The sequence below is a fragment of the Cnephaeus nilssonii genome (genome assembly GCF_951640355.1).
Source record: "Cnephaeus nilssonii genome assembly, chromosome: 2".
Classification (NCBI taxonomy): domain Eukaryota; kingdom Metazoa; phylum Chordata; class Mammalia; order Chiroptera; family Vespertilionidae; genus Cnephaeus; species Cnephaeus nilssonii.
The window spans coordinates 17332855-17353629 of NC_137073.1; the positions used below are offsets into that span (position 1 = coordinate 17332855).

The window sequence follows — 20775 nt, forward strand, 5'->3', positions numbered from 1 at the left end:
CTCCAGCACTTAGCACGTGCCTGGCACACAGTAGGCGCTTCACGATATTTCTTTTTTTTTAAAAAAAATATATTTTATTGATTTTTCACAGAGAGGAAGAGAGAGGGATAGAGAGTTAGAAACATCGATGATAGAGAAACATCGATCAGCTGCCTCCTGCACAACCCCCACTGGGGATGTGCCCACAACCAAGGTACATGCCCTTGACTGGAATCGAACCTGGGACCTTTCAGTCCGCAGACCAACGCTCTATCCACTGAGCCAAACCGGTTTTGGCTACTTCACGATATTTCTTGAATAAATGGATGGGAACAGGGTCATTGTGTTCTCAGCTGCATTTCCCATGCCCAGAGCACAGCTTGGCACACAGCAGGCTCTCCATCAGTATTTATTAAATGAATGGATAGGTATGACATCATTTGCTAGGTCTAATCGGTGACTGATGAAAACCCACAGGTGCTGTGAATGCTGGTTTTATAAGAAAACTCAGCTGACAGCCACTTGAGCTCATCTAACCCCAGACACTGTGCAGGGGGCTTAACCTGCACCATTTTATTGGATGCCTCCTGGATCCTAGTAGGTGGGTATTATTAAGTTGTCCTTTACACAGAAAAGGAAATGGAGGCACAGAGGGGCAGGCTCGGGCCCATGGTCACACAGCTGTGATGAGGCAGCTGGTTCTGAAGCATGAGCTCGTAGCCCTCTGCTCTCCTGCCTAGAAGCAGCTTCCTTCTCGGTGGGGATGCATGTTTGTTTTGGAGTCTGGAAAACCAAGGTTGCTTTTCATAAAACCTTTTTTTTCTTTAATAAATCTTTATTCAGATTATTACAGTTGTTCCTCTTTTTTATCCCCATAGCTCCCCTCCACCCGGTTCCCACCCCACCCCATGCCCTTACCCCCTCCACTGTCCTCATCCATAGGTGTATGATTTTTGTCCAGTCTCTTCCCACACCCCCACACCCCTTTCCCCCCGAGGATTGTCAGTCCACTTCCTTTCTATGCCCCTGATTCTATTATATTCACCAGTTTATTCTGTTCATCGGATTTTTTATTCACTTGATTTTTAGATTCACTTGTTGATAGATAAGTATTTGTTGTTCATAAATTTTCTTTATCTTTTTCTTCTTCTTCCTCTTCTTAAAGAATACCTTTCAGCATTTCATATAATACTGGTTTGGCGGTGATGAACTCCTTTAGCTTTATCTTATCTATGAAGCTTTTTATCTGACCTTCAATTCTGAATGATAGCTTTGCTCAGTAGAGTAATATTGGTTGTAGGTTCTTGCTATTCATCACTTTAAATATTTCTTGCCACTCCTGTCTGGCCTGCATAGTTTCTGTTGAGAAATCAGCTGACAATCGTATGGGTACTCCCTTGTAGGTAACTCTCTCTTCTTCTGGCACCCCATAATTCAGATGTTGGTATGCTTGAAGTTGTCCCAGAGGCTCCTTATACTATCTGCATATTTTTGGATTCTTTTTTCTTTTTCGGTTGGGTGTTTTTTGCTTCTTTGTATTTCAAATCTTTGACTTGATTCTTGCGATCCTCTAGTCTGCTGTTGGATCTCTATATATTATTCTTTATTTCAGTCAGTGTATGCTTAATTTCTAGTTGGTCCTTTTTCATATCCTCGAGGGTCTCACTAAATTTATCGGCGGTTTCTAGAAACTTCTTGAAAAACCTTATAACTGTGGTTTTTGAACTCTATATCCTCCATTTCTTTCATTTGTGATCTATTTCTTTGTCTCCACATTTTGGCTGCTTCCCTGAGTTGATAGAGTGGCTTTGTGTGCTAGGTGTCCTATAGGGCCCAGTGGCTCAGCCTCCCCAGTTACCTGAGTGTCCACTCTTGGTGCGCCCCTTTGTGGGCTGTGTGCACAGTCTTGTTGTAGTTAAGCCTTGATTGTTGTTGGTATCACTGGGAGGAATTGACCTCCAGGCCAATTGGCTGTGAGGATCAGCTGTGTCTGCGATGGAAGAACTTACGTGCTGGAGACACCCTTATGAGGCAAGAGTTGCTTCAGTGGGGCTTTGGTGCTTACTGAATCTGCCCCCTGAGTGTGTCCCTTTTGGATCTGAGGAGTTGTAATCTGGATGGTCCCACTCTGACCACTGGGTACACTGGCTCTTGGATCTCCAAGGAGGTGCTAATTTAGCCTCTGCCTGAGGCCACCCAGCAGGAGCTATGGAGAGATCTGCAGATTCTTCTTCTTTGTTTGGGTTTTGGAGGTGCCCAGATGAGGCCCAGCTGTGAAGTAATGCAAGCTGCTGTAGGGCGTTGGGCCTTCTTTTGGATGTTCTGGATCTCTCTGACTCAGCTGCAGTTTGTTAGGTAATTTTAGATTTCAAAGGACCAGGCCATTCATATGCAAAAGCCTCTGCGCACAGCTTGGGTAGGGCGGGGTCTCAGGGCGGAGCAAACAGCAATGGCTTCCCGTCAACCCTGCCCTAAGAGGCCCCCGGGTCTCAGTGTCCCTTGGTAATCGCTGCAAGCACCTCTGAGAGAAAGCTGCCCTCGAGTTTCGCCCGCTGCCAGATAGTCCAGTTTCTCCCTGTATGAGTCTGGGTCCCCAGAGTCTCACCTGGAACTGGAGTTCAGAGTAGTCAGGAGCTTGTGTCTCCCTCCCGAATGAAAAAGACAGCCGCGTACTCAGTTGCCAGCCCTTTCCACACACACATGCGCCTCCGTACCTCTGAACTTTACTTCCGCAGCTCCTCTGAGTCTCAGTGTGCTTTTCTCTTTCCTTCTAGTTGTAGAATTTCCACTCAGCCAGCCTTCCTGTGGTTCTGGATGATGTCCGTTTTGACTTTTAGTTGTAGTTTTGAAGTGGTTGTGCGAGGCAGCAATTTCAAGTGTTTACCTATGCCGCCATCTTGGTTTCTCCTCATAAAACCTTTTTAAGAATTATAAACTAAGATCATTTTCTTATGTTGTGTAGTGTTTTGTATCCATTCTATAAAGTGCTACGAGGGCCTTTACAATGTCCTAGAACCAGCTTCGAGGTTTTGAGAGGCAGGAGGTTCTGTTGTATGTGCTCCATGTCTTGTGGGGAGGTGACATTAGGAGCCCCGGCATTCTGCATGGAGTTGGGGGGCTGCCAGATGGCCAGATCAGACTCAATAATGCTCACAGCCCAAGGTCTCTTCCACTGGCTAAGACCTGAACATAATCCAAAGAGTCTGCCTCCCCCCCCCCCCCCCGCCCATTTAATTCCACCAGCATGTATTGAACACTTCTGTGTTCCAGGCAGTTCAGTAGGAGCTGGGCTCCTGAAGAGGAGCACGATATTGTCCATGCCCTAGTTTACAATTTGATGATAGAATCTGTTAAAGTAAAAAAAACCATTGAAACCTGTAAAGAATTTTTGTGAGTTTATTTGAGCCAAACTGTCGACATATGCCGGGAAACAGAACCTCAACGAATTGAGATAATGCTCCAGAGAATGGCGTGTTACATCTGTATTTATACATTGCAATCAAAGGAAGGGACCTAGGTGGGTTACATGAAATCCATTGGTGATAGACTAGAGAGGTGGGAGAAAGCAAAGCAGGGAAACCCCTGGGATTGGATAAAAAATAAAATGATAGACACATAGTTAGGTGGGTGCAGGAACAATTAACATGATAATGAAGGACTTTGTGGTATCTGTCCTGGCACCCAGCATATTAGGTTGTGCCCCAAGGGGTTCAGAAAAAGGGACGTTACAAGTTACCCAGACACTTCAAGGGTATGTTATTATAGATGCAAAAAGACAGATAGACTCAGTTAAGGTAAAGGTTGACCTTGTCAGTGAGGATACCGACCTAGGATGTAACTACCCACCATAACTGCTTTTAGTTAAAGTTTAATTTCAGACCATCCTTTGTGGTTACTTTAGGTCTCTGAGTTTGCAGACCGCCATGCAGGCCTTCCCTGAGCTTGTCAGATTAGCATGTGGCCCCTTTCTTCCACAAATCAGCACATACATAAATAAATGCCAGAATAAAATGACAAGTGACCTTCCAGTTGAATTTTAAAGGTAAAATAAAATTGTAACTGAGTTAGGGGCTGGGAGCAGAACGGGTAATCCAGATGGAAGAAAGGGAATAAGTTAAGTCCTGGGAAGTGCAGAGGGTGCCGGTGAAACGTTGCCTGATTCAGTCCCCTGACCAGCGGTGTGTGAGGGGGACATAGAGTCACTATTGCCGAGAGAGAAAACGGGGAAGAGTGGATGCTTGAGCTCACCTGGGCTCTCGCTAATTGTGATTTTCCTTTTCTTCTTCTCTCAGATCTGGTTCCCACAAACTGATTCACACTGAGGTGAGTCGACAGAGGAAGTCTTAACTCAGGAGAGTTTTCCCATTTTGCCTGAGGTGTCACTCCTCTTGAGAGTGACTTGTAGGCTCCGGTTTCTCCTAAAGGCATTCCCCTCGCCCCCCCCCCCCCCCCCCCGTTTGGTAACTAAGCCATCTAAAAAGAGTGGGTGTCAGGCCTGGGACTAATCCATCCACTTCAGGAAGGACGGGGAGGGGAGGCACGCCTCTCCCCAATCTGGCTGTGTGCCTGACTTGGTGAACTTTCGTTTTCGAGGCAATGTGAGGACCTGACGCACAACTTCCGAGCAATTTCAGGAAAGCTTCCAGGGACCGCGGCAAAGAGGAGTCGACAGAGGAGACTAACTCCTAAAGGAAAGATTTAGAAGAACTCCACCCCCTCCCCGGGTATTTTAATTCAGATCCTCAAAAATGACTAAATGGTCACATAAGGATGATCAGCAGTGATCAACTTTGTTTGTCTATTTTTTATATTTTAGAGAGAGTGGCAGGGAGAGAGATAGAGAGAAAGATCGATGTGAGAGAGAAACATCAATTGAGCCTGCAACCCAGGCATGTGCCCTGACTGGGAATTGAACCGGTGACGTTCTGGTGCCTGGGAGGACACTCATCCACCTGAGCCACACCAGCCAGGGCTATGATTTCCCACTGTGAAGCAAAGCAAGACGATGGACTCAGAGCCTTCCAGCCCAAGGACCAGGTTTTTAGCTGGTTTTTCTACCCATCTGATGCCAGCCTGAAATTGGCACCACAGACAGGGCCTGGCCCCATAATAAGGCTCTGGAAGGTCTTTCCTCAAACACTTGATTATTAGCTGACGTGTGGCTCTGCTCACAGGGAGGCAGAGCGTGGGGGGCAGAGCCACACGCTGGGATAAGAGAAATGTTGACCAGTCAGCTGCTCCTTCCCACGGCTTGGGGACAAGTCCCCACGTCACCTGACATCTCCATTGTTGTGGTAGCAGGTAATACTTACCTGGCACTTACTGTGTCACAGGCACCATTCTCAGCCCTCTGCAAACCTAACTCTCACAGCAGTGGGGCCAGAACTGAGGTAGGTGCACTAATTATCCCAACTGGTGAGGACACGGAGCCACAGAGACACTAAATGACCCTGCCCAGGGACACTGGGCCTTGCACTCAGGCAGCCAGGGCACAGAACACGCGGTTCCCATTGTGCCACACAGCCTTTGGTAAAATCACGTGACTGTGACAGGATGTGACCTGATGTCGCAGAGGTCTTTGCACAGGATGTAGAGATTTTATGTGCTGCCTTTCGTGCTCCTATCTCGAGTTCTAGGCCACGACTTAACTTATTTCTCAAGACCCTTATTTCTCCCAGGGGGAAGACGCAACCATTGACATCTGATAAAAATGCGTTAAGACTCAAGTTAACGGGTCTCTAGCATTTGTGTTGAGTGGGTTGAAGATTCAGAACACGGTCCTAGATGTTGTCCAAGAGGCTGAGAAAAAGGCTCAACTCCGCACTCAACTGCACTCTGAGTTTATTCACCTGCTGCCACACCTGGATCCATCCCGACCCCCTCCCCTGGTCCTGCGCCCTGAGGGGACAAAGCTGGGGTGCTTTGCTCTCAGCTGCCTCCTCAGGGTGTGGCCCAGGACTTCAGGAAGGAAGGACTAAAGACGTGGGCTTCATCTGGGGGCGGCAGGAACGGAGCCACCCGCGTTAGTGGCCGTTGGTGGTGCCAGTGTGGCTTGCCGCGGCTCTCCGTCTGCTGCGGGGTATTGTGCCAGGGCGTAGAGAAAGCCACCCAGGGCTGCCACGGCCGTGGCTGTGTTGTGGGAGGAGCAGCCATCTGGGGAGAGAGACAGAGTCCCCCCCATGAGTGCTGGGTGGGGCCACAGTTCCATCGGAGTGCTTTGCAGATACTCCCCAGCCAGCCTGGGGCCCACAGCGGGGTTGGGCACCCATCCACCTGCTGCTGTGAGCGTGTTGGCTGCTAATGGCTTCCTCCTCCAGAGAAATGTCTTCAGCCATCTGGGAGGTTATACGTCCCAATGACTTAGTAATACAGGGACCCAAAAGCCAGGCCCCTGTCTTGGGGTGTGACTCTGCTGTGCCATTCCTGCTCGAGCCCCTCCCATGGGATCGGACCTGAGGCCACATGCACCCTCGTCCAGCTCCTTCCTGTTTCCCCTGCTCTAAGGCCCTCTGAAACATTTAGCACCTCATTGCCCCATTTTACAGTCGGGGAAAACTGAGGCGCAGGTAGCAGAGCTGAGCTCCCAGCCCTGGCAATTCCACAGTTCATTTCTTGACCCCGACAGCCTCCCTCATTGCTGCCTCGGGCCTGCGGGTCCCATGTGATACCTGCCTGAAGCAGGAACTCCTTAGATATTCTTTAGTTCTCTGAACTCAAATGAACTCAAAGTGGGCCGCTCACCTTTAGTTTCTGGGAAGGTGAGAGGAGCGAAGACTTTACTCTCCTCTCACAAACTTGGAGAAGAGAAGAACCCCAGCCAGGCCCCTTGGAGGGAGGGAGAATGCAGATTTCAAGGAACCTAATGACTCACCCTGGCAGTCCACACTTACCCGTGGCCTACCGTACACCAAATTCCGTGGGGAGTGCTTTGCACAAGGATCTGATATTAACCCCAACAGCCCTATGAAGGACGCACTGTTTGGTCCCCATTTTACAGAGGAAATTGAGGCTCAGAGAGGTAGAGTGATCCCCACAGTGAATAAAGGCAGAAGCGGATTCAAACCCAGACAGCCTGCCTTCGGGTCCTGTGCTCCTGACCTCCACGGGTGTCCATCATGAAGGAAGGAGCACGTCGCTCCCGCCTGGGAAGTTTTCTAGGCTGCTGGTCAACCATCAGGGGCACAAGTTAGGGCCGGGGCTTCTGAATTTCTCCAGCTCTCAGTGTTTAGGAAGCAGCCAGCTCCCAGGGTATGCACAGCAGGCTCCCTACCACTCCCACAGGCAGCCCCTGCCCCCTTGTCAGGAAGGCTTAGCCAGGGCAGGGACCTGAGGAGTGGGTTTCCTGAGAGAGTCCCTTGCCCTGCCCAACCCCTGGGGCAGCTGTAAAATGGACCCATTGCATGTGTGATGCCACTCCCCGCTCTTGCCTACCTGCAGGTAGGTGACCAGGCCGTGGTGGGGTTGATGGTGAGATGCTTAGTTACTGAAATCATCCCCCAGCGTACGCTGGACATCTACTCTGAGCTGGCTAATCCACTTCCCTTCCTGGTTTTGCCTTGCAGTTACTTATTTTTTATTAACTAAAAGATTGAGCCCGTCCAGCATGGCTCAGTGGTTGAGCGTCAACCTATGAACCAGGAGGTCACGGTTCAATTCCCCGTCAGGGTACATGCCCGGATTGTGGGCTCAATCCCCAGCGTGGGGCGTGCAGGAGGCAGCCTATCAATGATCCACTCGCATCATTGATGTTTCTGTCTCTCCTTCTCTCTCTCTCCCTCTCTGAAATCAATAAAAATATATTTTGAAAAAATACAAAAAGATAAAAAGATTGAAATCAAGTCCTCACTTTATTCTTTCTCCCTCCCTCTCTACCTCTCTCCGCCCGCCCCTTTATTCCATGGTTATAGTTTGCCTTTCTTTCCTTTCCAATATAGTTATATCCTATTCTCAGTCTCCCTGAATGGGTGAGCTAACCACATAACTTACCACGTCAACCAGGACGCTTTGGGGAGGAAAGGGGGCACTATTCATAATGACACCAGAAAAACTGGTGTAAGCCAGGACATGGGGCCCCTGGGATTGTGCTGGTTACTCGCGTGTTGGCTCCCAGGTTCCCTCCCTACCTTTCATTTCTCCAAATCCCAGGGCACTGACCTCTTCACACTACACTTCCCAGGCTGCCTTGCCCACCAACAGCCGGAAAGTTCCCTACATTTGATTCCCTCTTGGGGAAGTTCACATGTGGATTCTGTTCTCCCGGTTAGACTTGGATGGAGAGGGGTTAACTCTGTGGTTTTCAGTATTACACGGAAACTTCGCTTTTCTGCTCCTTTCACTGAGACAGTATCTCTGGACTCACCATGTTCCAAGGGGAGGGCGTCAGGGACGCCTAGCCTCACCCTTCTCCACCTGAACACAAGTGCGCTTCGATCAGCCCCTTCGGGATGCTGGGCCTGCCTTCCACCGAGGGCCATCTGTGTGCTCCTTTCTGGACATCTCCGTTTCATGCCAAGAAGGTCCTTAGGGTACTTTTAGTACCTGTAAATAGCTTTTCTCGCCTCTTTACTCTTCTCGAAGAATGCTGTTGGTGTTGGATGACGTTAGAGAATTCCTCATCTTCAGTATCTGGGAGAAGAGCGAAAGATGAACTTCTCAAGATGGATTTTAAAACATTACTTGCTGAACAGCCTCCCCTTACAACACCTCAAGCCACTCAGCTCCCCTCTTGGATCTGGAGGCTCTTCCAAAAGTTCCCTGGAGCACCCGTCTGCAGACCATTCCGTGTGGCCTAAATTTGTCATCTACTGGTATTTCTCCAATTGTAGTCCCCAACCACCCACATCTGAATGGCCAGAGGAGCGCATTAAAAATGCAGGTTCAGTGGTTGAGCGTCCATCTATGAACCTGGAGGTCACGGTTCAATTCCCAGTCAGGGCACATGCCCGGGTTGTGGGCTTGATCCCCATCATCGGGGGTGTGCAGGAGGCAGCCTATCAATGATTCTCTCTCATCACTGATGTTTCGATCTCTCGCTCTCCCTCTCCCTTCCTCTCTGAAATCAATAAAAAATATTTTTTTAAAAATGCAGGTTCATGAAACTAATACAATGTTGTATGTCAACTGCAATTGAAAAATAAATTGGAAAAATTATTTTTAAAATGCAGGTTCCACAGCCCCAGCTCCACCTGCTGAATCTATAGGTCTGGGGCCTGAGAATCTTCATTTCCTGAACTCCTCTGTTTCAAAACCAGACTCTCTTATTTCAAAAGCGGTGCCTCTTTGAGCATCATAATAGTTTCATTTAGGACACCAGCATTGATTGGGAGCCTCCTCTGTACCCAGACAGCTCAGGGGGTTTCACATGTATTATACCTGCTCCTCACAGTTTAGAAAGGAATTATGCCCATTTATTTACAGACGGGGAAATTGAGGCTCAGAGAGGTAAAGCAACTTCCTCCAATGAGGACCAGCTTACCAGTATCACATAGCTGGAAAGGGATTGCATCCTCCACCCTTTGCTTCTATGTCACCCCTCCCAGCCATCTCCCCTGACCACTCCGCCTAAAGAACCTTCCATGATGTTCTTTTCTTTCTCAGCTTGTTTCTCATTCACAGCCCTTTCAGAACTCAAATTATTTCACTTATTGGTTTGTTTAGGTAGGATCTGCCTCATTTTCTCATTGCCCTAGTTGATCTGGAGCCTAGCACAGTGTCTGGCACACAGTAGGTGCTCAGGGAATACTCGTTGAAGGAATGCGTTTGTTAATGCAGGTGTAGGGGGCTAACATCTTTCAACACGACTGCCTCCTGTCCTGCACGGTTTTGGCTTCCCAAGTTCCGAGCCCATGTCCACTCGTGTGTGTGTGTGTGTGTGTGTGTGTGTGTGCGCGCATGTGGATGTTGTAGATCTCTCTTTGTGTCCTTAACACAACTGCACAACTGTGTCCCTTTCCCCACCTGGCACAGAACATGCTCCCAGCCAGGGCCGGAGGGCAGCTCACCAGGCCTCCCAAAGCATCCTTCCTGCGGCTTCTGCCAGCTGAGAATGGCCTCCAGCCACCGAAGCTTGTAGAAGTCGGAGAAGCCGCTGATTCCACAGAGCATGACTGGAAGCAAACACAGGGGACCCTCTGCAGCCCTGCCCCCACAGGTCCACCTCCTCCCACTCCCCAAGGCCACTGCAGTGCCATCTCCCTCCTCCCACCAGGGCCAGGCAGTGCCAGGAGGTGGGCGCTCAACGCAGTGGCCGGCAGGAGGCAGCCCTGAGGCTCTGCATTAGGAGCAGAGTCTCCCGGCCTGGGTCCTGCCTCCCACTTAGGGCCTTGTTCAAAGCGAGTCTAGAGTCAGGATCAGGAGAGGGATCTGGACACTGAAGCCAAGAAGCGGCCACCCAGGAACCTCTTTCGGCCTCATCGCTAAGGCTTTGACTAACTGTTGGCCAGGCAGTCCGTCCATCCAGAGCTCGGTCACTGGGTCAGCCTTTGGGGGCAGGAAGCAGTCAAAACAGTGGCAGATAAAACACAGGAGGCCCAGTTAAATTTGAGTTTCCAGTAAACAACAAATTAAAAATTTTAAGTATAAGTACAGCTCATGCAATGTTTGGGATACATTTATACTAAAAGTTATTCATTGTTTTTGTGAAGTTCAAATTTACCTGGGCATCCTGTACTTCTATTTGCTAACCCTGGCAGCCCTACTCTGTGTGCGTATGCCCGTTATCAGGGACACCCTGTTGCGCTGTCCCCAGAGAGGAATGCCCACTGTTTTCCATGAAGACGTCCCGGACGGGGTAGGCGTATCCGATGGCTTCGGCCCTCTGGTTCAGGTCCATCATGTTGGCGCAGAACAGGTCCATGTAGTGCTGGCTCTGGCGGAACAGCCCCCTCGTGCATCCCTTCTGCGGGGACAAAGGAGGTTGGTGGTACAGGTGACAGGTGTGCCATCTGTTTGGGGAAAAGACTTGTAGTTCTGAGATGGTCCTGAAGTAGCTACCTTTGGGTCAGGTCTTTCCCCTTTTCCCAGAATTTCTTTCCCACCCACACTCCCAGCCTGATGGAGGCTCAGTCACTGGGCTCAGAGAGATCTGGGTTTGAGCCCTCTGCCCCTTAGGAGCTGTGTGACCTTGGTCCTCCAAGTTAACCTTTCAGAGCCTCAAGGGTCTTCACAGGGAAAGGGCAATGCTGCTGGGAGCTGCAGGGGCGGGACGCTCACGCTTGGAGGGCGATATATACTAAAAAGTGCCGGACAGGATGCCCAGCACTAGGGGGCACCCTATAGCCACTGGCTGCTGTTAGGACATTCTGATTCCAGACGGGGCTGGTGGCTTCAGGGCTACTCAGAGGGTGGACCTCAGTTACTGAGAGGGGACAGGAGATGAGGTTGGCTTTAGAAACCTCTGTGGCAATGTCAGGGTAACTTTCTACCTGTCGAATCTAAGTCAAAATAATGTTCCTCATAATCTGTTTTTTTATTATATTTACAAAAATACTGGTCCGTGACGGTTTGCAAATAAATAATAATAAAAGAATCTGTTAAACAAAACCAGCAAGTCCCCTTTCAGATAAAATGTCTGGACAATTAATAACATTTTAAAAATAGAGATAATGAGCTCTACCTTTCTATATAAATGAAATATAGATGCTTTAAAATCATCGCTGTTATTATTTAGCAGAGTTTGAGCTCTTGGGCTTGGAAGAGCTTGGGTGCTGGAGAGGTGGGGCAGGGCTGAGTTGGTCTTGATTTCAGCTCCTGGAAGCAACTATCAATTCCAGTCTAAGTCCTTTTCCATTTGTTGGCATTCACTGAGTTCTTTCTGCTGCTTCTCTTTGACTGTTTTTATTTTTCTGATGCCCTACGATCCAGTTCAGCATGCAAAGCTCTCTGTCCAACAGAATCCCAAATCCACAGCCCCCCTGCCCCGCCCGCAGCCAGGTTGGTTAGATTGTATAGCTGGTGGATGGCAGGCTACTCTCACTTCTCCTTCCGGTTGTCCGAAACACAAGTCAAAAAACCTGCTTATTTTCCCAGTGTGTAGCATACAAGACCACATAGCCACGGGCCCCTTTTCATCAGCCTCCACCCCCTTGGGGCATGGCCAAGCCTACTCAGCACTCACCATTCTGGCCGCGAGGAAGAAGAGCAGCTGGTGGGACAGGCAGTAGCCTGAGCATCCAGGCTTGGTCATGAGGGTCCTGCAGAAGTCTGAGAGCCTGCAGGGCCGGCTGCTGTCTGTCCTGGGGGAGAGGCGGTTCCAGGCTGGTGAGGGTGTCCTAAAGGAAGTCCGAAGGCCTGGAGCCTTCCCTGGTCCCGATTGCCCCACTAGTTACTAGAGCCCTGTAGGTTCCAGGCACCCAGCTGGGCACAAGGGGCTGCTGGATAAGACACAGGTGTCTGTGTTTTGATTGGCTTATCGGTGTCCCTAGCAGAGGGAGGTGACCTGGAACAATGTTGGGTTGGAGGAGCCACTGGGACTGAAACTTCCCATTGCTCCATGGGAACTCTGAACCCAGACAGCTTGGGGTCTGAGCCCAGCATGCCCAGTCCCCCTCCAGGCCTGCCCCATAAAAGAGACGGGGCAAAAGGGGTGGGTCCCTCGCTGGCTGAGCACAGACCCTCGGTGAGCCCAGTTGTGGCCTGGCCCAAGCATCTCTTTGAAGGACGCTGAGAGGATGGGGGCCTGAACACCTGCTGCCCCTCTGCCCAATGGTGCCTGCGTCTAGGGCTGCCCTGGGGATATGCTCTGAAGCCAAGGCTCAGCAGGACGAAACGGGGGGCTCAACTAGGCTGGGGTCCCGCTCTCCAGACTTACAGCCTGGTGGGGACACAGAACCATGAAACAAATGTATATTGCATCTGTGGCTCCCGTGGTGTTAGGAGAAGCAGCCCATCATGGCAGGCCAGCACGCGCAGTGGGGTCAGGGAAGGTTCTGGAGCTGGTCCCCAACTGTGAGCAGTTACTTAGGCACAGGGGTGGGGAGGATGGGATGGGAGGAGGCCCCGTAGAGGCATGTTCTTGGCAAAGGGACAGGCTTCTAATGGGAGGGTGCCTCTCAGGGTGGACCAGAGGGGCCTGGGGACCTGCAAGGGTTGTAGGAGGTACGGCTTTGTCCTGAGAACAACAGGAAGCTTCAAGTGAGGTTTGTGACAAGATCCCTCTGGTGTGGGAGACCAGTCAGCAGGTGAGGGTGGGCCTGCAGCGGTGGTGGTGGCTGGACCAGGCTGGCAGTGTGGGTGGAGTGTGGCCAACTCACAGGTGCTGGGGGTGGGAGAGGGTGGTGTCAGGGTGGCTCTGGGGAAGCTGCTCCTGGTTTGGTATAAACCCCCGGGGACTTGGAGAGCTAGTGGGACAGGAGGACTGGGGGAGAGAGCACTTTTGGGTTTTCGGGAAGGGGGCAAGTATAGGGGGCTCACCCGGTTCCCAGCAGCTGCACCAGGCACAGGTCACTGTGTTCCTCTGAAAAGGAGTCCTGGATCTCGATCGTGGGGTACACCATGGAGGTGTTGGTGTGTGTCCAGACGTGTGGGAGCTTCCAAAATCCGGGCTGGACCGTTGGCTGGAACTCTGGCAGAGAGAAGGGGGTGGAGGGAGGGCCCCAGGCGCAGTGGGCCGTGCGGTGCTTAACCGCCCGGCAGCCCTGACCACATGGTGTCTGCTCAGGCTCTAAGCCTTGACCGCTGGTTGGGCATTGCGTTTGAAGCACTCAGGAGGCTCTTTTTCTAAGAAACAAACAAGCAACAACAAAAACAAACAAACACCATAAAAATAACTAGGACAATCTTGGGACTGGCTTTGGATAAATCCACGGCATCTGTGGAAGCTTGAGACAGATAAAAAGGGTTAGTTGGTTCCTTCAGTTCGGTGGGAAAGTGAAGCTCTTGCCACAGAAATACCCAGCCAAGGGGCTTCTCTAGGGTGACATGAGCTGGCAGGGTCTCAGGGACGAGGCCTGGGAGAGGGTGGAGGATCTCCACCGCAGTGGGAGGCCAGGGCTGGGCAGGGCTGGGCTGGGGTCACGGGCAGCAGGGCCTGGCAGGAGCTGTGGGCCTGGGAGACAGGGCCAGAGGAGCATGATGGGCTGGTTTTATAGCCCCTCAAACAGTCAGGCCAGGCTCATGGGATGTGGCCCTTCGTAGGGCAACTCCACGCTGACCAGGAGAAGGAACTCTTAGCTTTATAGGGCACAAGACAGATGCCAGCGAGATGCTAATATTTGCTGTGCAAAGGGCTGAATTAGCATTTAGATTCCGATCTCCCGTCCCCTCTGGTCTAGGATGAAGGTCCCCAAGCCTGGGCACAAGCTGAACAAACGAGAGGCGACATGTTCCCTACTTTCCGCCCCCTCTATGTGGGTGGGAGAGGGTGTCTCGATCTGAAGTCAAGGATGAACAGACAGTCCCCAGGGCCAGCCTGTGGCGCGCTGGGCCGACAGGACGACAGGACGCAGTGGTTACGAGCTGTCCTCAACCCTCCCTTTGTACCAGAGGTGCCGCACCAGGGTGTCTCAGTAATGTCCCCAGAGGCTGTGCTCCTGAAGAAATGGACTCCACCCCGTGCCATTACCTCTTAGGTACTGGGGGTCACTCAGCCTGAGGTAGGAAACGGATCTGTGGAGGAGAGGCTCCAGCTCCCGTGCCAGCTTCCCCACTCGCAGGCTCTGCGGCCGCAGCCGGGGGTCCTGGGCCCACTCCTCCTGAACACCTTTCAGCTGCACTGGGAGGGAACAGAGAGCGCGCATTCCACCATCTGACAAGCCGTGTGGGCAGGGAAAAGACCCTATGAGGTAATGCTTACTGAGTCTCTGCCTCCTCCAGCTACTGAGGGGAAACACTTTGCTGAGCTTACTGGGAATTAGGCCTGTGTGGGGCTGAGCTGGGCCACGGGGGTGGAGCCAGAGGTTGTAGGTGGCTGAGAGATCTGGAGGTGGGCCTGGCTTCAAATCCTGACTCGAATGCTTTTTTGTTGGGTGACCAGAGAGTCATTTAATTTCTCTCCACTTCACTTTCTTCATCTGTAAAATGGGAATAATGATAGTCCTTCCTTCTTGAAGGAGGGGGTTATAAGGATTAACTGACCTAATGCATGAGAGGACTTAGCATTGTCCATAGTGTAAAGTGAGGGCTTAATAAAGTTTAGCTATCCCTGTTAATTAGGGAGACAGGGTGGCTGTACAGGAGAGAAAGGTGAGGGAGGATTCAGATTGCAGGGCGAAGAACCACCATGTGCAGTTGAGCCAGTTGTACACCCGTGAGGACAACACAGGTCCCATCATGGGTTCGTGTCTGTGTTAAGACAGTTTTCCAGCAGATGGCAGTCAAGTGACTTGAGGAAGGGGTTGCTTTTTTTCTCCTTCTCACAAAGGTGCCCTCTGGGCTGACTAGCAATGGCCCCACAGGAGTGGGAGAGAAGGGTGGTGGCCAGAAAGAGAGGAGATGTCTATCCCAGAGCCCCTCCTCCCGCTGGGACCTGGTGGGCAGAAAGCTGCACTGACTACTTACACAGAGGACTGACCTGGGAGAGGGGCCAGCCAGAGCCCCAGGCTGACACCCAGTTGGCTCTCTGTCACGTAGAGTGGCCTGTGGGGAGGGACTTACCGCCACTCATTGTGTGTGTGTGGGGGGTGTCTCCCTGTTTGCCTTGGCCTGTTTCCAGTTCCTTCCTTGGGGATCTTATGTTTCTCAAAGCTGAACAAACACTTGGCTCTTTTCTCAGAGCCTCCTGGTGGCTTTGGCTGGAAGTGGGGGGTGCTGGGGCTGGGACCTACTGGGGGGTCCACGGTTTTGTCCATGGCCACCCTCTCATAAATACCCCTTCAGAAGGCACACTCCCTCTGCCTACCTTGTTCATGGCATATCAGGAGGGACTGTCAAGTGGATCATTTCTTCCCAGGAAAATAATACTTTCCATAATCTTTTCTCTTGTGGCCTTCGAATCCTCCCTGCTTCTAAAATATCTGATAACAGCAGGGCCCCCAGACACCCCAAAGAAGCAAGTCCCCCCTTTCCTAGTTATTAAGCCAGGGGCACAGAGCAGGCAGGTGACAGGCTGAGAACTGGTTTTCCTGGTGGCCAGTCCAGGGGAACGAGAGCACACCCACCTTCCAGCACCCGGAACCCCACCACGCCGTCCAGGTTGATTTCAGGCAGCCTCTTCTCCAAGAAGGAGGTGGCTCTCTCCAGTGCCGAGAGGATGAGGCTGGCAATGGTGGCCTTGCCCTCTGGGGTGTCCAGCGGTGGCAACGAGGAGGGTGACAGCGGCCGTGCCAGAAGCAAGAGCAGGAGCAGGAGCAGGAGTCCCAGGCTGGACATGGCTGGCTTCTGCTTGAGGCTTGTGGAGCGCTGCAGCCCAGGCCAGCCCGCCCCCACGCCCTCTTCCTGCCTCCTCCCCCTTCTCCCCCTGCAGAGCTGCAGACAAGTGGCTGGGCAGGGCTGACCCAGCAGCTGGGGTAGCCTGGGCAGAGGGCTCTGGAGGGACACCAGTGAGGCCAGGACTGGGTGTGGAGCCAACTGGCCAAAGGCTGGGGAGAGGAGCTCCCATCCTTTCATTCTCACCGGAGACTCCAGGCCCACAAGCTACATGTTTGATCTGGCAACTGCAATTACAGTGCAGAAATCCCCAAACACTGAAATGCAAAGCTGTCGTTTTTAAAAATACATTTGGAATAAACTCATCTGAGGGCACATCTGCCCCAAACTGACTGAGGATTCCTTGGAAGGGCACCTGTCTGGTAGCAACAGAATACAAGCCACAAAGACAAGCCACATGGTCACTTACAAATTTTCTAGTAGCCACATTAAAAAAAAAAAAAAAAGCTGAGAAGCAGGTGAAATGAATTTTAACAACCTATTTTATTTAATCCAGTAGTTCCAAAATATTACCTTTTCAACTTAATCAATATAAAAATGATTAAATTTTACATTTTTTTTAAAAAAAGAATTGTGTGGATGATGATGAACTCCAGGTCAGGGATTTTTTAACCCTTTGCACTCGGATGTCGAGTGTGACTCGACATGGTTAGCATTGGTAGCAGCTCGAGAAAAAAGCAAGCGAGTGCAAAGGGTTAAAATCCTCACCCGAGGATATTTTTTCTATTGATTTTTAGAGAGAGTAGGAAGGAGAGAGGAGGGGAAGAGAGAGAGAGAAAAAAACATTGATGTGAGAGAGACACATCGACTGGTTGCCTCTTGCATGTGCCCTAACAGAGGGTGGGGAGCAAACCCACAACACAGGTACATGCTCTTGACTGGGAATCAAAACTGCAACCCTTGGGACTGTGGGACAATGCTCTAACTACTGAGCAAACCAGCCAGGGCTACCTTCTTTTTAAAATATTATTTTTCTTGTATGAAGTCTTTGAAATCTGGGCGAGTGTTCATACTCAGGGCACACGTCAACTCGGCTAGCCACATTTCAAGAGCCAATAGCCCCATGTGCTTCTGTACTGGACGGTGAGGAGGCGAGGACGCAGAGCCCTCAGGTAGCTCACTCAATGTGAAAGAACGTGTTTCCCTGAGGAAATTTCAATTCCATGCTGTTCCCAAACCTTGCCTGACTGTCACGTGTATGCACGCCATATTACCTTTCCCAAACTAAAAAGATTCTGATTTCAGAAGCATACCTGGCCTCAAGGCTTCAGCTAAGAGACTACAGATCTGTAAAAATAATAAAAATACCAGCACACAAAAGTGCATCTGATGCTCCTGTGGGCTACAGCCTGCCCACAGGTCAGGGTTTCTCAACCTTTTAATTTCATTCTTGCCTTTCCCCACATCTCTGACTCCTGGCCTTTTTAGACATTTCCCCCTGAACATTTAAGAACTAGAGGCCCGATGCACGAAATTCATGCAAGAGTAGAGCCTTGCAGCCCTGGCTTCGTCCGGAAGGTCCTCCAGACGGTCGGTCGTTCTGCTGTTTGGCCGTTTGGTCGATTTGCATATTATGCTTTTATTATTATAGATAACAGATTTGCCCTGCTGGTGTGGCTCAGTGGTTGAGCGACGATATGATACCCAGTCAGGGCACATGCCCAGGTTGTGGGCTCGATCCCCAGTAAGAGGGGTGTACAGGGGGCAGCCGATTGATGATTCTCTCTCATCATTGATGTTTCTATGTCTCTCTCTCTGTCTTCCTCTCTGAAATAAAAAAAGATAAACAGATTTATTGAGATATAATTCATATACTATCAAATACAGGCAGTCTCTCTTTTTAAAAAATATATATTTTATTGATTTTTTACAAAGTGGGATAGAGAGCTAGAAACATCAATCAGCTGCCTCCTGCACACTCCCTACTGGGCACGTGCCCGCAATCAAGGTACATGCCCTTAACCGGAATCGAACCTGGGACCCTTGAGTCCGAAGGCCAACGCTATCTCCACTGAGCCAAACAGGTCAGGGCTAGGCAGTCTCTTTTAAAGTCTATTCACAAAGCTGTGCAACCACCACTGCTGTCTTTTTATTTTATTGTATTTTTTTTTACATTTTTAATTTCAGATAGGAAGGGAGAGACAAAAACATCAATGATGAGAGGGAATCATCGATTGGTCGCCTGCTGCACGCCCCCTACTGGGGATGGAGCCTGCAACTGGGCATGTGCCCCTGCCCACCACTACTGTCTTATTCTTGAATATTTTCATCACCCAAAAGGAAACCCCATACCCATTAGCAGTCACTTCCCACTCCTTCCACCCCCTCAGCCCTCCACCCCCTGGTGGCCACTGATCTACTTTCCATTTCTATAGGTTGGCCTATTCTGGACATTTTATAAAACAATCATACAATATGTGACTTTTTGTGTCTGACTTCCTTCATGTAGCACAACATTTTCTTTTTGGGCGGCAGTTTTATAACCTTATTTGACAATCAGCAGTTAGTTTTCATCCACATAAACTGTTTGCAGCTTTATGGAAGTGGTGACAGGTGTGTAGGTAACCAATGTATAGAACTTGTTTGGTCAATCTGCATCCTCATTACGTGCTATGGACAACCGCACGGGATATGGTATGGGACATTCCTTGTTCCTTTGGCCCAGACCACTTTGTTGAGCCTGGTGTCAATGTGCACTTCTGGAGCTCCCATCTCCTTCATGGCAGATTTCCGGATCTCTCTGAGTGTCTGAGGGGCATGCTTCTTGAAACCCACTCCATGGATGCGCTTGTGAACGTTGATGGTGTATTCTCTGGTCACTACCTCATTGATGGCCGAGTGGCCTCTTCTTCTCGCTACCCTGTTTTGAGGGAGCCATTATGCCGGGCCCACATTAGAAAGAAAGAGCTTGAGATATTGTCAGCATAACGTTTTCAAGGTTCATCTACGCCGCAGCATGAATCAATACTTCATTCCTTTTTTTGGTTGAATAGTATTCCATCGTGTGGATGAGTCACACTTCATCCACTCATTGTTGATGGACACTTGAGTTGTTTCCACCATCCTGCTATTGTGAATAATGCTGATATAAACACTCATTTACACATTTTTGTTTGAAACCTGTCTTCAATTCTCTTGGGTAGATACCTAGGATGCAATTGCTGGGTCATGTGGTATGTTTTATGTATAATTAGTGAGGAACTGTCAAACTATTTTCCCCAGTGGCTGCACCATTTTACATTTCCGCCAGCAATGTATGAGGGCTCTTCGTGCACACATTTTTGTGCGAACTCCAGTGAAATCTTAATACTATATATTTGTTTATGCACTGTATGCATCTAGGCTTTATACATAAAACAGTAGTTTTCCTTTGCTTCCCAAGAACCGTTTTTTGCCCTCTTGAGTGTGCCATTGAGAATGGAAGTTCCAGGTGAAGCTTGGTGCTGTCGTCACTTCTGTTAGTCCTTACAGAGACCTTGAAGTGGGAACTATTTTTTTATTTTATTTTATTTTATTTATTTTTTTATTTTTATTTATTTATTTATTTATTTTTTTAATGAATCTTTATTGTTCAGATTACAATTGTTTCTCCTTTTTCCCCCCATATCTCCCACCACCCAGTTCCCACCCCCCTCTGCCCTTACCTCCCCCCCACTGTCCTTATCCATAGGTGTATGATTTTTGTCCAGTCTCTTCCCATACCCCCCACACAGACACCCCTTTCCCCCTGAGAATTATCAATCCATTCCCATTCTATGCCTCTGATTCTATTAAGTTCACCAGTTTATTCTGTTCCTCAGATTTTTAATTCACTTGACTTTTAGATTCACTTGTTGATAGATATGTATTTGTTGTTCATAATTTTTATCTTTCTTCTTCTTTTTCCTCTTTTTAAAGAATACCTTTCAGCATTTCATATAATACTGGTTTGGTGGTTATGAACTCCTTTAGCTTTTTCTTATCTGTGAAGCTCTTTATCTGCCCTTCAATTCTGAATGATAGCTTTGCTGGGTAGAGTAGTCTTGGTTGTAGGTTCCTGCTATTCATCACTTTGAATATTTCTTGCCACTCCCGTCTGGCCTGCATGGTTTCTGTTGAGAAATTAGCTGATAATCGTATGGGAGCTCCCTTGTAGGTAACTAACTGCTTTTCTCTTGCTGCTTGTAAGATTCTCTCTTTGTCTTTTGCCCTTGGCATTTTAATTATGATGTGTCTTGGTGTGGTCCTCTTTGGATTCCTCTTGTTTGGGGTTCTGTGTGCTTCCTGGACTTGTAAGTCTATTTCTTTCATCAGGTGGGGGAAGTTTTCATTCATTATTTCTTCAAATAGGTTTTCAGCATCTTGCTCTCTCTCTTCTTCTGGCACCCCCATAATTCTGATGTTGGTTCGCTTGAAGTTGTCCCAGAGGCTTCTTACACTATCTTCAACTTTCTG

At 49.6% G+C, this 20775-nt stretch overlaps 1 protein-coding gene and 1 pseudogene across 2 annotated transcripts; both read right to left on the reverse strand.

Moving 5' to 3' along the window:
• Positions 1–5968: 5968 nt before the first annotated feature.
• LOC307115337 (UPF0764 protein C16orf89 homolog) lies at positions 5969–16284 on the reverse strand (the record flags this gene model as incomplete). The annotated part of the gene is made up of 8 exons (XM_079798558.1): positions 5969–6132; positions 8518–8604; positions 9981–10085; positions 10741–10876; positions 12095–12212; positions 13390–13540; positions 14540–14689; positions 16074–16284. 8 exons carry the CDS (start codon positions 16282–16284, stop codon positions 5969–5971), a joined length of 1122 nt encoding a protein of 373 aa, XP_079654684.1.
• A 2560-nt stretch (positions 16285–18844) lies between these two features.
• LOC307113926 (large ribosomal subunit protein eL31-like) lies at positions 18845–19219 on the reverse strand (annotated as a pseudogene). Its single transcript has one exon. The product of its transcript is annotated as a large ribosomal subunit protein eL31-like (transcript).
• Positions 19220–20775: the final 1556 nt, after the last annotated feature.